Here is an 18,573-nt window from a genome sequence, read left to right as displayed (position 1 = left end):
AGGGAAAAAAAAACTTTGATACATAAAATAAAAGACTTTTAATGTTAAAAAAGTACTTTGGTACATAAAACAAAAGACTTTTAATGTTTTCACTAAAATTCATTTTACCATTTAATTACTCTAAATAGGGTAATTACGAAAACCTTTTCTAAGTTTTTGTTCCATGCAATTGGAAAAGTTCACCACTATAGTAGTGAAATTTACCAAATTTTTCTTGCTTATTTGTGAAATTTCTCAACAGCATCAAACATTTGACGCCAAATCATCATCGTCGGTTTCTAACCTCCTCTCTCGCTTAGAATTCTTGAGCAGGGGAGCGGCATTATACTCACTTCCCCCATTATTCTTTTGAAATGCCATCGTCTTGTTGCACCGTAACAGTATTTGCAAAACCTCCTTCATGGTGGGTCTGGTGGAAGGCAATGTGCAAGTACAATTGATCCCAAGTTTGAACACACCACTCATCTCCTCCAAGTAACAAGGTTCCTTGATCTCCTCATCCAATGCATCTTCTATGGACTTGCCTTCTTGTAATTGATGCCATGCCCATCCTGCTAGCCCCATTTCTTCATCTCCATCACTGGCTTTCCTTCCGGTTGCTAGTTCCAGAAGGATTACTCCGTAACTATACACATCAATCTTCTCGTTCACTTTTGTTGTACGAGCATACTCTGGAATTCATAGTTAGAAAGATAAAATGTTTTGGTTATGCATATTGGTAACAAATTAAAAGCTATATAGGGTACAGTGCAAACAAACCCTCTCATTATATACAAGATGTGAAAATATCGTGTTCAATTTATCTTCCGCATTTTCAAAATTTTGCAATTAAGGACATTTTGTTAATTTACCAAGTGAAATGTAAAAAATACCCTTATAATAAAATAAAAGAAATAAGAAAACCTAATTTGCGAAAAATGGTTTGGAACTAGCGGGGCTCTGGACGACATTGTCTGTGTGTATGTATGTATAAGTATATCTATATATAAATGCATATATAGTTGTACTCCGGACCTTCGTAGTAGTTTGTTTCTTTTATTTGTATTTGTATGTTTTTTCCTGGACATCTTATTTTATTTGCATGTCTTCCATCTCTCAGACTAACATATTGAACATGTTCGTGACGATTTGAATGCTCTTATTTATTTTCAATTTTGGGTAGTACCTTTGTAATTTTTGTTTTCAAATGACTGATATTCCAGCCTGATTTACCAATAAGGAAAACATGTTGGTTATATGGCTGTTTTTGCATTCCTGTGTATATGTTTTTTTTGTTCAATTTATTTCATTTGTTGCAAACCGACATGGGTTGCATCAGTATGGGAATCAGAATTAGCCTTCTATGGTAGTCAAATTGTTTAGGCATCCACGTGCCCGCTGAAGTTACAAAAATGTGTTCCAATGAATTAAATACACTCACTACACAAAACACGCCATGTGTCACCCAAGGCAAATAGACTAAACTCACACTTGATCCGATCGGCCCATTTTGAAGCCCACAAGCACGAAGTTAAGTCGGATACAAGCCAGCCCATGAAGAAAGGAAAGCCCATTGAAAGAGAACTTGGGGATCAAACAAAGAAATTAGGGTAGGAAAAAAGATGTATAAATAGAGTAAGAAAGGAAAGAAGAGGCGTAGTGTTTGGTGTAAGAGAAAAAGTTTTCATCAATAGAAAGAAATGATTTTTTTATCTACATCTAACATCGTCTGTGGGAAGCAAAAGGAAGACCCATCGATTTCCACACTGAATCATAACTCAGCGTCAATGAAACAAGAACGAACAAACCAGACATTATGAGCTGATGCAGCTCGTCAACCCTGCGATGGGAGAATGCCGAACTGAAATCTCGGATGGTGCAGAGGGATCTACCACCGCTTCCGCGTCTACCAATGGAGATCGTAAGAGCAAGCAAAGACGATGTCCACCAACAACTAGATCAGATAGGATATGTAAACGTGGATCCACGGCGCAAAGAGGCGATATCGGAAGAGAAGTCTCAGGAAGAAAAACGTAAAGATACTCAGCTCTTGACACCAAGAGAGTCAACTGCAGACGAGACGTTCGATGAAATGCACAAAACGAATCAAAGCACTCACGTTCAAAGATACATAAAGAAGTAAGAGTGGAACCTGAAAACTCCATCAATGAATGACAAGGCCACTCAAGCGTCCGCCCGAATAGTCGAATCACCCTTCATTGAGGAAATCCTCTACCCCCAAAGCCAAAGAAGTTCACCAAGCCAACGTTTACGCCATTCGACGGAACTAAAGACCCAATAGAACATGTGTACCACATTTAGTTGATGATGGATTTGGATACCGAGGATGATGCCCTGATATGCAAGGTGTTTCCTACAAGTCTCTCCGGACCAGTACTTAGTTGGTTTAAACACCTACCAAGAGGATCAGTGGACAGCTTCTGGAAGCTCTGCGACCAGTTTATAGGCCAATACTACGACAATTGGCGGATCGAGAAAAACATATCTAGTTTACTCACTATGAGGCAGCAAGAGGGAGAGCGACTCCAGGCTTTTCTTCACCAGGTTTAACCTAGAAATAAGCATAGTGGTTGATTGTCATCCATCCGTTGTAATACACCTATATTTTAAAGGTTTTATTTTAATTAATTTAATTGCATAATTTGAATTTTATGGCATGATTTGAATTAATTGTATTATTTGAAGTATTTGTTTCTTTATGCTATTTAATTATTTAATTGTCCATGTTTACTTAATTGGTTATTTGATGGTTTATTTAATTATTTGCATTTACTTGTTGGGTTGTAGGTGATGTGATTTACTTGTCAATTGTTGTTTAGTTAATTTAATTAAATCAATTAATTGCTTAGTTAATTGTTCTATTTATTTATTTAGAAATAATGGATTGGACTAAGTATTTGGGCCAAAGAATTTATCTTGGACTATTTGGGAGATATATATATATATATATGTTACAGTAAAGGAAGGGTTTTAAATGTACATCACACACAGAGAGAACAGAGAGGCGATGTCAGGGTTGAGAGAGAAAAAGAAGCCGTGACCAGAGAGAGAGGCTGTAATTGGGGGTAGAAATTGTAATACCCTTAATTTGACTAGAGCGAGGGTACGACGGCAGCCCGGAGGCTGCCGACATTTGGACAAGAAAACAGGAGAAAGAGTAGTTGGTTTTCAATCCGAAAATTATAAGGCAAGTTCCTTATCTCTATCTCTTCCCATTTGAATTGATAATCTCTCCATCACATGTTAGGCTTTAGGGATTAAATCAAATAATTAAACAGACTATTATTATTGTCAGATGAATTAGAACAAGCTGTTAATCATGTTTATATATACATGCTTAAACTTTATTAATTTTTTGATTTAATGTATGAACCGGCATTTTAACTGTTGGGGGATATGTGTATTCACCATAATAATTGTTGGTGATCATTTGTAATATAGAAACCATGCTTAGGACCCAAAACAATGGAGTTGCGAAACTGGAGGTCGGAATCGCAAAGGAGAAATAAATAGGTTTCAGTCGACATGTAAGGGATAGACGTCGACATGTTTCCCTATTTCGATCAACGTGTAAGGGGTAGATGTCGATCGTTTCCCTTATTTCGATCGACGTGTAAGCGGTAGACGTCGACCGATTCCTGTGTTTCGGTAGACGTCAACCGATTTCCTTATTTCGGCCGATGTGTAAGTAGCAGACGTCAACTGATTCCCCTGTTTCTGTCGACGTGTAGCCCATAGACATCAACCGAAACTCCCTGTTATTGTTTGTTATCTATTTTGTTTAATTATGTCCAAATTTGTTGTACATGAAAATCAATTTTGGCGCATGACGTGCTAATTATATCTTTTATCCCAAAATTATTATAACAATTCGAACAAAGTTGTATTAGTTACGTGTTAGTTATATACTGTGGAAATCAATTTTGGCGCATAACATGTTAATTATATCTTTTGTCCCAAAATTGTTATAACAATTTGAACAATATTGTATTGGTTACGTGTTAGTTATATACTGTTATAACCAATTTGGATAATGTTGTATTAGTTAGGTGTTGGTTGAATAATTATAAATATTATATAACTGTAACGTATTAGTTGGATATTTGTTTTTGCCACTTTGGACAATATGATAGTGGCTGGTCGGTTTTACCAATTTGGTAGAAATTGGAATCAAGGTTATATTGGCTAATTATGTATGTACGTGTTATAGACCACTACGTGTAACAAAGATTAATAATAAATTAAATAAACTAATAAGTTACAAATGATTTTATGATAATGCTTCAACTATGAAATCAAATAATATAATCTATTTTTTTTTTTTTTTTTAATCATATGTATTGATGTTATTGTGGTCTAAAAACATGAGTAGAAATTGGAATCAAGGTTATATTGGCTAATTATGTATGTACGTGTTATAGACCACTACGTGTAACAAAGATTAATAATAAATTAAATAAACTAATAAGTTACAAATGATTTTATGATAATGCTTCAACTATGAAATCAAATAATATAATCTATTTTTTTTTTTTTTTTTAATCATATGTATTGATGTTATTGTGGTCTAAAAACATGATATTTGGTTGTATGTATCTTTTATATCATTGGTAAATATGATATTGATGAGATTGATGTATGTCTGTAACGGAATCATTGAGATAGTTAATAAGCTAATCTCCTTGATATTTTTTCGCCATTGTTGGGATATGACTATTGATATGTGATGCGCAGGTGAGCTAGCAAATAAGTTTAGACTCACTCTATATTGTACCATTGTCGAGATATGGCTACGTTCTTCTATCTTTATGAGTGTCATTGTTGGGATATGGCTGCGTAGTATTATATATTATTTGTATACCCTGATACGAGCTTGAGGTCTTGGAATCATTGGTTAAGACTGAAGTGTATATTGCCGGAGATGAGTAGTTGGATATAGGATATATGTTGGCCTTGGTAGAAAATGGACTCTTAATCACCTTGTGTGCGATTTTTTAAGTGATACCCTCTATCTGGTTAAGACTGTCATATGTTCAGTGAGCATCTATAGTATATATATGTGTATATTCATTATATATCTATTGCATGAGTTTTAGCTAGGGATGTATTGATTATCGATTTTCTAATTAGGTCATAGTAGAGAGGGCTTGCTTGTGGGTCTAACCCACAATTTACTTTTCAGGTTCACGTCAATTGTAGTCCTAGAAAATTATTCATGCTGATCAGAGATATTCATACTTACTCCTTCGGATATATTGACGTATAACACTATCTAGTTCTCATTTATTATTGAGACATATTTATTTATTACTTCAGTAGACTTAGACATTATTTATTTATGGATATTTATTAAGGGTCCATGATATACAGATTCCCGAGTTATATTTTGGACGGTTATTACTTATTGGATGTGTTTACAGTATTGGTATCAGAGGAATTAATGATTATCAATTTTATTTAGTTTTCCATTAAGCGTTATTATTTCCTCTTGTATTATGTGCTTGTTTATTATTAACCGTTTGATATCTCCCGATTTTTGGGTGAAGACCTGATTAAGCCGCGCTTAGAAATTAGGGGGTATCATAGTCTGCAGTAGTAGAAGCGTTCAAACTATCGATGATCAGAAGAACCAAGTTCCATACGTCTTTGGTGAATAAAATTCCACCAACTATGGAGATACTCAACTCAAAAGGGCAAGGCTACATACAGTTAGAGGAGGAGGAAGCGATCTGTACAAAAAGAGCAATAATGGTTACTATGGAAAGTAAAACTTAGGCTAGAATGAACGCCCTCAAAGCACCGACTGCTCAACCTCGAGCAGTTCCATGGAAGGCCGAAAAGAGGCAGCGAAAAGATGAAATGGTCACCCCTCTTAAGACAACTCTAGCATGATTATACCAACAGAATAAGGGTAATTTACACATACCTCCCCTATGGTTTGCCATAATTACAGGCGGCATCCTTCCTATTCCGAAAATTACGCGGACCTCCCCTACTTTTTAAAATATCCTACACGGACCTCCCTTCCGTTACGGTTAATGCCAGTCAACGACAAAAAATGATTACGTTAGCAACTATTTTTCATGAAATGCCTAAAATACCTTTATCCCTACCAATTGATATATATATATATATATATATATATATATATATATATAATTGATTACATACTAGGGCTAAACACAAACCCAAAATTGATTTTTCAAGGTATGAAGAGAAGTGGTTTATGGGCATATTGGTTTTAAATGATTTAATTATTTATGGCCATCCTTCATGTTTGCTCGCTGAGAAAACCAGACCCTCACCGCCGTTAAAAAAAAAAAAAAAAAAAAAAAAAAACCCATAATTCTCTGTAATAAAGACGGAGTGTAGCATACCTGCTAACAGAGTAGATTTCTACTAAATTTATATGCAGAACTGTTGGGACAATGGTAAAAACTTCTCAATGATGTTTCTGCTAATTTTGATTCTATTTTTATGCTTTGCAATGATGTGCAGTGGTTTGCATGCAATGTCAATAAATTTACTGGAAGCGCTGGAATCGATTCGAGCCGAGTACATTTACTTACAGAGAGGGCCTTCAAGAACAAAAGGCTACTTATGGTAGCTGGTAGGTTAGAAATTTTGTTTTTTCTAAGATTCAAAAATTCCAAGGACACCAAACAACCAATTTCGCTGGGCACATATGTTATATTATAGTCTTCCATATTCAATTCCTTGATGCTACTTGATAACTGTAACGACAAAAAGTTTAATTCAAGTGGGGATCCTTCAAAAAATGTTGGCCACTCTAATTTGGAGCAGCTGGATTGACTGAAATCAAAGAGAGAATTCAACGTGAAAATGCATAGAGCTAGGAATCTTTTAAAGATTATGGCAATTCTTCAAATTCAAGACAACAAGATTTTTCAGATGTTCAGATAAACCATGATTCAGTTCAGATGAATCAGCGGATAGATTGAAAACCCAATAGCAACCGGTGACACACCCAAGTTTCAGTTCAGACGAACCATGATTTCGGTGATCTCCCGTCTGTGCAAATATAGAGAAAACTTCATCTTCGGTGCACTTCTATTGGTGCAAACTCCAACGAAGACTGAAGACATACCCATTTCGGTGATGGGGACACAACCGCGAGCTCCAAAACTACAACTACTAGCTCCGATGACAGTGATTGAACCAACGCACCTCTAGTTCAGAAACATCTAGCTTTTCCAGTGATCTTCATTCTGCAGCAACAAGTCCGGCGAGCTGCAATCAAAGACCGAACAACCCCAGCATGTCTTAGTTAAGGCGAACAACAGTTCCGGTGACAGAAATCCAGCAAGCTGCAATTTCAGACCATCCAGTGAGTTGCAAGGCATGCATGTGACTCCGGTGAACAAACGACGAACCTCTTTCGGTAAGCTTGGTCTGACCTAGTAGTGAGTACCAGTCCGGCATGTTTCAGTTCCCGTTCAAACCAAACAGAGAGCCAAATAAGAAAACAACAAAACCAAACCGACCGGATGTAGAGTTGTGATGTTCATGGACCAAAAACAGAAAGCTTCCATCTTCATTCATCTCTCTTGAAGATATATATATGGATGTGCTCAGGATAGCGATGTTGTACGGCGGCGAATAAGGTCTGATAGTGAGTTGAAACGGCTGCGACAAAAAAGTTTTTCCTTTGGGCTTGGTTAGCCAAGATTTTCTCTGTGTTGGTGGTGACGGCGATGGCGGTGGAAAGAGGTGGCGGAAGTGGCGAAAGAAGTTGTCGACGGTGGGAGGAGATGGCGATGGAAGAAGTCGCCGGCGATGGGAGGATATGGCAGTGGAAAGATTGAGCAGAATATTTATTTTTTTAATTAAAAGTTAATAGGTAGTTTAGTAATTTCAGATGCCAAGGAGAAGGTATTTCAGTAATTTTGACAGGTCCGTTAATGTATTTAACGGTCCGTCACACATAAAGGAGGTCCGTGTAGGATATTTTAAAAAATAGGGGAGGTCCACATAATTTCCGGAACAGGAAGGGTGCCGCTTGTAATTATGGCAAACCATAGGAGAGGTCTGTGTAAATTACCCAACAGAATAATAGTAAGTTCCAACCGCAACAACCGATCAAGCAGCCGCTTTAGTAAAGGGATGAATCCAAGCCTTGCGTTTTTCATAATGACTTTGGGCATCAGATAAATGAGTGTAAGAACTTGAAAAAATAAGTCGAAGCACTAATTGGTAAGGGAGAGTTGTGCAACTACTTGATGACAAAATAGTATCCCCGCCCGGATGAGCATTCTAGAGGAAACCCAAGAGTTCACCTCCACGAGGGACAACCTCTGTGGGTCATCAACAAGATCCATGGAAGATCGAAAGGAGATGATGAGGCAAATGAGCGCCACAGATCCCACCTCAGGCAAGCCCACAAACTGAAAAGGCTATGCAGTGTTAATATAATCTACAGTGAATGAGGTATGAACCTGATCAAGTTCGAAGGAACTGACCTGGGTCGAGTCCAGACCTCACTTGAGGACCCATTAATGATAAGTTTGATGGTGGAAAATTGCCTCGTCAAAAGGGTCTTTGTTGACTCAAAAATAGTGCAAACATCATAACAAAGTTAGCTTTTGAACAACTAATGGTCGACCCAATGCAGGTCAGGCCAATAAGAAATCCACTAGTAGGGTTCGATGGGAACCGAGCAGAGTCTATTGGAGTGATCGAACTCCCTGTCTGTGTAGCCCGAAGAAATTTGAAAGAGAACTTTATCATTGTTGACATCCATCCATCTTACAATCTATTAATGGGGAGGAGATGGATCTGTGAGACATTAATTTATTTTTGGCAATTATCGCAGACATAATTAGTCTTAGTTGAGTTGTAATTTAGATTACTTGTTCTACAAGTCATCATTTTCGACAGGGACTACAGAATTAGGAAAGAGTTCAAACTTATCATACTTGAAGAGTTTGTGAAGAAAAAGGTAAGAACATTACTTTAGGAAGGAATATGAACAAGGTTGGATATTCTACACTTACCATGTTGATCTAAAATTCCTGTAAAATGAAATAAGACAGCAAGGATTTGAAATTCAGGTCTGCCAACCTTGAACCGGTTCAGCTTCCTTAAATCGGTACAAGATACTCAAGTTTGAGTCACTGCCAAACTTGAACCGGTTCAGCTTCCTTGAACCGGTTCAAGATGTCCTGTTTACAATACAACTTCAGTTTCCTTATTCTGAATTGTTTCCCAGTTGGTTTAGATTTGTACCAAATCTTATGCACGAAATTTACCTTATTTTCAGAGGGATTAAGTCATTCTATACTCTATATAAACCATGTCATATACATTGGTTAAGACACAGCTTTTACATTATAATTCTAATATTATTCAAAGCCTTAGGAAGTTTATTTCTCTCAGAAAATCAAAGTTGATTTTTCTGTTGTCTTCCTAGAATACACATATATTCACCTAGTGAGTTTAAAGTTGTGGTATTCGTATCCTGATCGTGATCATACAGTCGTATTAACATCGATCAGATAAAACATATCTTCTTCTACATCATTCAGATAATTGAACAACAGAAGTAAACGCAGTTACACTTTGGAAAGGTTGGAGCATTCACGGAGTGTTGTCTGATCTACCTGCTACTCTTCTACAAATATCAAGTGTAAGCCTGAGGTCAAGTTGATGTTGGACGGGGAGTCGCAAAGTCAGAGGATCGTCAGCGGTTGGTGTGGTGTAAAACAATAGGGTGTGAGCTAGAGTCAAAGTTCGGTATACTTTGTTTCAAGCATATTAGATTGGTTTACTTTAGACTGCACAAGTCCACGAGGTTTTTCCCATAACAGTTAACGTATTTTATCAACTGGGGTTTCCTCGCTAAAATCCTGGTGTCATCTCCAACTTTATACTTTACTTTATTTTACTGCATGCAATTAATTGTTTAACTGTTAAAATAAGTAAGTGATGTTCAAAGCCAAGGACAAAGACAAGGTGATCACATCCCTCGCAAACTCCAAATAGAAATTACATAGCCCTCCACCCGAAGAGATGACAAGTGAAATTGAGGTAAAGGAATAAGTCTTTATAGAGGAACAACCAGAAGAAGTGCAGATCGACCCAAGGGAGCCTGAAAGGACCACGAAGATTGGTTCGTTGCTAGTAGATGAAGAGAAATAGAAATTAATCAAGATCCTGAGGAAAAACTTTTTTGTCTTTGCCTGGAGCCAACTGGATATGCCATGAGTTAATCCCACGCTGGCCTACCATAGACAAAACGTGGACCCGAACTTCATGCCCGTTCGGTAGAGGCTGAAGAGGTTTACACCGAAAATAAATAAGATAATAGCTAAAGAGGTTGATAGTCTGCATGAAGCGAGATTCATAAGGGAGGTACATTGTCCACAATGGCTCTCGAGCGTAGTAATTATGCAGAAGAAGAACAAAAAATGGAGAGTATGCATCGACTTCACCAATTTGAATAAAGTTTGCCGCAAGGAAAACTACCCACTTTTAAAGATAAACTAGATGGTTGATGCCATAACTGGGTTCGAGCGTTTAACCTTTTTGGATGCCTAATTGGGCTGCAACCAAATTCCCATTAATCCGGACGACGAAGAAAATTTTTCTTTCATAATAGAACGAAGGACGTACTGTTATAAAGTAATGTCGTTCGGTTTAAAGAACGCAAGGGTGACATATCAGCGTTTAATCAACAAGATATTCAAAGCGCATGTGGAAAGAATGATGGAAGCCTACATCAATGATATGTTGGTGAAAAGTACAAAGAAATAGGACCACCTCACCCACCTTCAGGAGGTATTTGACAAGCTGAGAAAGCACAACATAAGGATGAACCTTGCGAAGTGCTAATTCAGAGTGTCATTTGGTCAATTCTTTGGGCATATTGTCAACGCAGACCCTAGCACTGATAGAGACCGAGGAGCCAAAAACCCTGAAGGATGTGCAGATGCTCATAAGGAGGATAACAGCCCTCAATCAATTCATATCGTGGTTGTCAGATAAGTGTAAACCTTTCTTCGACGCGATCAGGAATGATGGAAAACAGAATTGGGGAGCTGAACAACATAAAGTGTTATTTAGACTAAAGGAGTACGTGCAGCATCTTCCGATCTTCTTAGCCCCAAAGCCATCCGAACGCCTAAACTTATACCTTGCCATCTCACAATCATCAACCAGCGCCGCCCTAATCAGGGAGGACGATCGAAAACAACATCCAGTGTTCTATACCAGCAAAACAGTGACAGACGCCGAGAAGAAATATGCCAAGGCAGAAAGGATCATCCAAGCCTTATTACACGCTAAAAGGAAGTTGAGACACTACTTCGAGTCATACTCAATAATTGTCATGACGACATACCCGATCAAGACAATTCTGCACAAACCCGATCTATCAGGAAGGATCATGAAGTGGGCAATTGAACTGAGCTCATTTGATATTACATACGAGCCCCGAACGGTAATAAAGGGTCAAGCAGTCGCTGACTTTCTGCTAGAGTATGAACCAGAGAATGAGAAAGAGGCAACATAAAAGCTTTAATGGAAACTTTACGTCAACAGATCCTCTAACCAAATGGGAACATGTATAGGAATTGAGGTACGAACACCCAAAGGTACAAGTCTATCCCTGACGCTCAGGTTAGAATTTGAGGTGACCAATAATAAGGCCGAGTACGAAACACTGTTAGCTGGCCCAAGACTAGCCAAAGAGCTAAAAATAAAGAACCTGTGTGTCAACAACGACTCCCAGTTGATTGTAAAATAGGTACTAGAATATAACAAAACGAAAGAGCCCACTATGGAAGCCTACCGATTAGCAATGGAGCAGGAGGAGGAAGAGAGAATTATGAAGCAGACCAACTTGCCTACAACGTATCAGGATCAAAGAAAACACTGGCAAGAGTAGTGCCAATACACGAATTATACGCACCGTCAATGGCACTGGCCAATCAGATATTTTTAATTCCATACGAATCCAGCTAGAGAGATCCGATCATGTCACATATCTAAGAGGGGGTATTACCTGAAAAAAGGGGCGAAGCAAAAAATGTAAGGTCAAACACTGCGAAGTATGCAATCCTCCATGGACAGTTGTATCAGAGGTCCTTCTCATGTCCGTATTTAAGATGTGTCACCCCTTCAGAGGTAAAAGAGGTGTTGTGCACCATCCACAAAGGTGTATGTGGTAACCACACAGGGGGCAGATCATTGGCACATAAGGCCATGACTCAGGGTTACTGTTGGCCCCATATAGCCCGGGATGCCAAATAGTATTCTAGAGGATGTGATAGGTACCAAAGGTTCAGAACATTGATTCATCGACAACGAGAGAACCTGTACGTGATGGCCAACCCTTGGCCATTCACGCAGTGGGGGATAGTTATGGTTGGACCACTGCCAAACGCAAGATCACAAAACAAATACGTCATTCTAGTAACAGATTATTTCACCAAAAGGGTGGAGGCACAATCGTACCCCTCCGTAATCCAAACACAGGTAAGACAATTCATATGAAACAATAACATATGCCGCTTCAGCGTGCGGAGATCCTTAGTAATGGATAATAGGAAGAACTTGGACAACAGACATGTCAAACAACTCATCGACGAATATGGGATCAATCAAAAGTTGACCGCCGTAAGCTACCCACAGGGGAATGGACTAGGGATATCAATTTTTACCGCCCTGCCGGGGCCCCACCCCATCCCGCCCCATTAATAACAGATATGGGAACACTTTTTATACCATTGGGGCGAGCATGGATACAAATTTTGTACTCGTCGCGGGTCACGGAGTGGGGATGGGTTCGGTATACATATCCTAGTGGCCCCGCCCCACTAAGCATATAATTATATTATATATATATATATGTATATATATATATATATATATAATATTAATAACTTATTTTAGCGGTTTACCTAGTTACCCATCTCTTACAATCCTAATTTGGGATGTAAACTTAGTATTAAATTTGCTTTTGTTTTAGTTATGGTGGAAGTTGGAGCTTAGAATTTCTTGTGATTTGGTTGTATTAAACTTTTATTTTTGTTTATTATGTTCTCTAAATTATGTTATGTGCATGTTATTTTTTTTATTTTTGTTGGGATACATAATTTCATTTATGTTGTGTCATTCCCAGGCTTTCCACATTTAAATAGCAGGAGCCTAAGTTCCAAAAAATGGGAGAAAAAAATTTGTTAGCCAGGCAAGCACAGGGGCATAGTATTTCCCAACAGGGCGGGGCTGGACATGAAAATCCAACCCGTCGCGGGTCTCGGGGCAGGCCTAGAATTGACAAAAATTAAAAAGGGCGGGGCGGGATTTAGGGAAACCCGCTCCAAACCCGCCCCGTTGCCATCCCTAGAATGGACAGGCAAAAATCACGAACAGGATAATTTTCAATTACATAAGAAAGAAATTGGATAATAAAAAGGAGAAATGGTTGGACGAGTTCCCAAACGTCTTATTAGTCTGAAGCTATGTATCTTTGCCAGTTCTGTAGATTTGAGTTTCTATGATTTGGTAGTTGTAACTTTCTGTTCCAACCTATTTTTCCTGAATGAAGCTTCTCTGGCTATTTAGGTAGCTTAATCACAGTGCTTCTCCGGTCGGTTCATCGCTAGCCAAAGCTTTCCGATTTAAACGTTGTAGCTCTCGGGGATTTTCATTTTCTATATATATATCCATGAATCTTCAAGGCTCACAATATATTCATCTCTTCATTGAGCTCAACTACTTCTGATGGAGCACCATTTTTTGCGTTTAGTGAGGAATAAAAGGAAAAAATAGGAAAAAGAAAAGAAGAGAGAGAAACGGTGACCTTGGGCAGTAATAATGAAGAAAGAAAAAAAAGAAAAGGTATGAATGGTTATATATATATATATATAATACTGGGGATAAGGGTATTATGGGTATTTTACTTAATTTAGTATATGACGTCGGCTCAATCCGCCATTGACTAACGTTAACTCTAACAGAAGGGAGGTCCGTATAGGTTAGTTTCGTTTTTAAGAGAGGTCTTTGTAAATTCCTGAACCACAGGGAAGGTCCCTATAATTATAGAAACCATAGGAGAGGTCCTTGTAATATACCCTATATATATATATAAACTAAGGGTAATATAGGATTTTTAGTGTATTAAATACATTACATCAGCAAAAATCGTCATTGACCTGCATTGATTGTCACGTAATGGACATTGTGTAGGTTAAATTCATTTTTAGGAGAAGTCTGAGTAATTTCCCAAACTATATAGGAGGTTCCTGAAATTATGGCAAACCATATGGGAAATCCATGTAATTCACCCAATTTTTAAATGTTTCTAAGTGTTTGACGATCGACATGTGCAGCCACTAGCCACTAACACTCTGTCAATTAAGTGCTTGGCGATCGGCATATTATGCCACTTGCCACTAATTTTTTAATGTTTCTAAATGTTTGGCTATCGGCATGAAGAGCCATTGAAATAATAATCCAGCAAGCATAGATAATATGAAACACTTTTGGTCTCCAATGGAGTTCTTCGTTTGTATTTTTAGGAATTTATCCTTCCGATCACCTTACATTCATTTGACTTATAGAGTGAAGAATATAGAAGTCAAAAAGAGATTACATATGCTCTGGTAATACCTTTTTAGATAGGTTGTGTTTCATTATTATCCACTTGTCTTCCTCCGAGTGTTTCGAGCTTATATGCACCATTACCGGCATTGCCTACGACTTCTACAATTCTGTATAGGCCCTCCCAAGAGGACTTCATCTTTGGGAATATGCCTAACACTCTTTTCAGTACTAACTCGCCCAGGCCGAAGTTCATGTGCTTCACCTTCCATTTTGACCGAAGTTGCATTAAAGAAGGTTAATTCCTTCATTGACTTTGGCGAAGCCTATACCAAGTTATAGTGTGTATATCGCTGCTTGTCCACTCCCGTTCCTTCATTCTTCAACAGCTTTTTCTCCACCTCATCTCGGTCTCTTATGAAATTAGCCAATTTTGAGCAATGATGTTGAAATTCTTGAAATTGAAATTCAAGTTTCAATTTAGGGGTTGGGTATGCACTGTAACTCATCGGATTGGGGCCTTTAATGATGTTTTAGTGATTGGTCTGGACTAAAATTCACCGGTCGGTTGGTCATTGTTCTAAACCTTTTCTGATTTGGGTCTCTGAAATTCTCAGGTGAAATCGTCTCGTTTAACAGCGACCCTTCTATCTTAGATCATGCCTGTCTCTACCTTGTTCTCCTTCAAGTCTCCGGCGACGACCTGGTATCTCCTATGGACGGTGACCTAATGATTGTTGTTCTTCTTAGCTTTCTGGGCCGCTACTGTAGCTAGTCTAGAGACTCCATTCTACAACATGTAGTGACCTGAAGGTTTCTACCATTTGCGACAAGAATCAAGTCACAAAAATGACCCGGTCATATTTTTTCACGGCAATACAAAAGTAAAGCTCTGATTTTTGGTCTTCAATGGAGATAGAGAATAAATATAAATGTCCTCCAATGCATTAAATACACACACACCACATGTCACTAGGGATGGCAATTTCCTCTAACCCGCTGGGTTTCCACCCCGCTCCGCTCCTAATGGAGCGGATTTGGTAGCTCCATAAATGGGTTTGGGACGGATATGGTAAAAGAATTGAAAACCCGAAGCGGGTTTGGGGTGGGGGCGGATTTAGTGATGCCCCCACCCCACCCCACCCCCGCCCCAACCCCGATTATATATATATATAAAGTATATATTTAATTTAAGTGTCCATTAATATATTTTGACTAAATATTCGCTAGAATCACTACTTACTAAAATTTTACAATTGTGCACGTGATTCAATCTTCAAAGATTCAAGATCTTAGTATTCTATCCCAAGTTCAGGAATTAATTTAACAGTTTCAACTTTACCGCAATTAAACGGAGTATGCGAGGCAGAGTTAGTATTTTGTCTATCGGAGTAGGGGCGGGGATGGTATACCAATTATAAACCCGTCTCGGAGTTGGAGCGGAATTGGTATTACAAATTTTTTAATGGGGTGGAGTAGGATTTAGCCAACTCCATCCCAACTCCGCCCCATTACCATCCCTACATGTCACCCAAGGCAAATGGACTGGACTCATACTCGATCCGATTGGGCAATCCTGAAGTCCACAAGCACAAAGTCAAGTCGGATACAAGCCAGCCCATAAAGAAAGTGAAGCCCATTAAAGGAGAACTTATAGGGATCAAACAAAGAAAGGAATAGTTTCACTTACCTTCCCTGAAGTTAGGCTTAATTACAGGCGATACTCCTAACGTTTCAAATATTACACCAATCTTCCTTCAATGTGGCCGGCTTTAGATTCCGGCAGAAATTCATGTAAAAGTATATACGCTCTATTATTAGTTCTCTAACAAAGTAACAATTCTACTGCTGCAAATTGGGACTATGAAAAACTGAACTAGCCACCATTATTGAACCCATAGTCGGCCAATTACACCACCACGACAACCACCAGTCCCAACTCCGCCACCATCACAACTACCACCAGTCCCAACTCAGCCGCCACCACCATCACCATACACAGTGATCACGCACTGGCACCGTCAGAGGCTATTTCGAAGCCTCAGACCGTCTCATTTGTTGCCGAAAACATCTGAAACGGCTATTCCGTGTCTTTCCGTCCGCCGCTTCATCAACGTCGACACCGCTGCCACGAAACAGAGTCCATCACCATAATAGAGACCTATCTCATCTTTCTTCATTTTATCTTTTATTTTATAATACACCACACGCTCTCACGCGCCACCCATCTTAGCCCACACGCCTGTTCCTCTGGTCATTTGTCGGACCAACGGCACCACTCACTTTGTATTAGTGACCATGACCATATCTCTGTCGCACCGTGACTCGTCGTTGTCACTTGTTTTTTTACCATCACTGGAATCCACCACAACTATATTTGTTGTTATTGCCCAGTTGCAGAAACATGTTGGCCACCTATATAATCCTAGCCAGATTCATCAGAAGCAGAGTCAACATCTCTGATTTGATCTCTTACAACCTCCGTTGTTTCATAATTTCTGAAGCCCACTCTTTCAAATTCGTTGTCTGAGAAAGAAAATAGAGAGGGGGTGTGAAATCAAAGGCCGACTTCATGTCGATACCAAAGTTGTTATCTATAGGCACACTGGTCAACACCAACGTGATCCACCACTTCACGGCGGTCGGAGGAGGAACCACCTGACCTCTACCAACCGCCAGTGGGGATTCGAAACTATGATTGCCAGAGAAATCTGACTTATTGAAGACGGCAGGTTGTTGACCAACGTAATCCACCACTTCACGGCGGCCGGAGGAGGAACCACCTAACCTCTACCAACCGCCGGTGGGGATTCGAAACTATAATTGCCAAAGAAATCTGACTTATTGAAGACGGCAGGTTCAGCAATGGCGAGGTTGGGCAGTACGATACAGAGGGAGAGAGAAAATTAGGTCACAGGGTGTTGAAAGTACATTCACGTCCATAGTTTTAATGATGTGGCAGGTTGTTTTTTTTGTCCAAAAATTGGGGATGTGTATAACACACACACACACCCATATAAACCAGTATATAATGTATTATATATAGAGAGAGAGAAATGTGCTGATTAGGCCTGCCTTATATAAAGGGATTCCTGTATAAGAAGTTTCTGGGGTGAATTAGAGAAAAATAAGTGTGAGGGTATATGAGTAATTTTTAGCTTAAAAGTAAGGGTGGAAAAGTTTTTGCTACTATAGTAAAGGTAAATATGGTATTTTAGGTTAAAAATGACTGACATCGTCAAAAAACATTATTGATCGGGATTAATTATCATCGAAAGGGAAAAAGTGTTAGGGAAAAAGTGTTACAAGAGAGTTAACCTTGAGGGAGGTTTTTATAATTTTTGAAACATAAAAAGTAGCACATGTAATTATGCGTAACCTCATGGTAGGTAAGTGAATTTATCCTAACAAAGAAATTAGGATAGGAAAAAAGATGTATAAATAGAGTAAGAAAGGAAATAAAAGACAGAGTGTTTGGAGTAAAAGAAAAAATTTCCATCAATAGAAAGGAAAGATTCTTGCACCTACACCGGCGAATCACTAAAATTAAGAAATGGTTAGTTTTATTCGGAAAGAGAGGAGAGAAAGAAAGGTGTGGACAAATATATGACCGACAGAACAAAATGGAAGTTTTATTATTATTATTATTATCAAAGTGTATTTTGTGGTTAATTTAAAAATATATATATATACAAAAATTTATATGCACACATTAACTAATAAGGAGTGTTTCTTGCATATTTTGTTGGACAATGCTTAGTTACTCACCGGTGAGATATTTTGTTGGACAATGCTTAGCTACTCATTGGTGAGTAAGGTGAAACTACTCACCCCTATGTGGTCCAATAAGAAAATAACACATCACCTTTAATAATTAAATAATTCACACCTAAAAATATTATATACGTTTCGAGAAAAAAGAAAAAGGTATGAATTATTTAATTATACTATATACGTTTCGAGAAAAAAGAAAAAGGTATGGATTATACCACGTAGGGGTGAGTAGCTTCA

The 18,573-nt window shown here is 38.5% G+C and overlaps 1 protein-coding gene across 1 annotated transcript in view; it reads right to left on the bottom strand.

Moving 5' to 3' along the window:
- The window catches only part of LOC132278118 (receptor-like protein kinase 5), a 29,980-nt gene that overhangs the window by 2,718 nt on the left and 8,689 nt on the right, over positions 1 to 18,573 (bottom strand). The window contains exon 4 of the mRNA XM_059779938.1: positions 250 to 625. Within this exon, the coding sequence (XP_059635921.1) occupies positions 250 to 625 (376 nt within the window). The remainder of the gene's footprint in view (positions 1 to 249; positions 626 to 18,573) is intronic.

This window comes from Cornus florida, unplaced genomic scaffold, assembly GCF_030987335.1.
Source record: "Cornus florida cultivar Cherokee Brave unplaced genomic scaffold, ASM3098733v1 CherokeeBrave_3.0.0_Hap2_Chr10, whole genome shotgun sequence".
In the NCBI taxonomy this organism is placed as follows: Eukaryota; Viridiplantae; Streptophyta; class Magnoliopsida; order Cornales; family Cornaceae; genus Cornus; species Cornus florida.
Note: the sequence above shows the minus strand (reverse complement) of the source record. Positions and strands in the feature narration are given on the sequence as shown.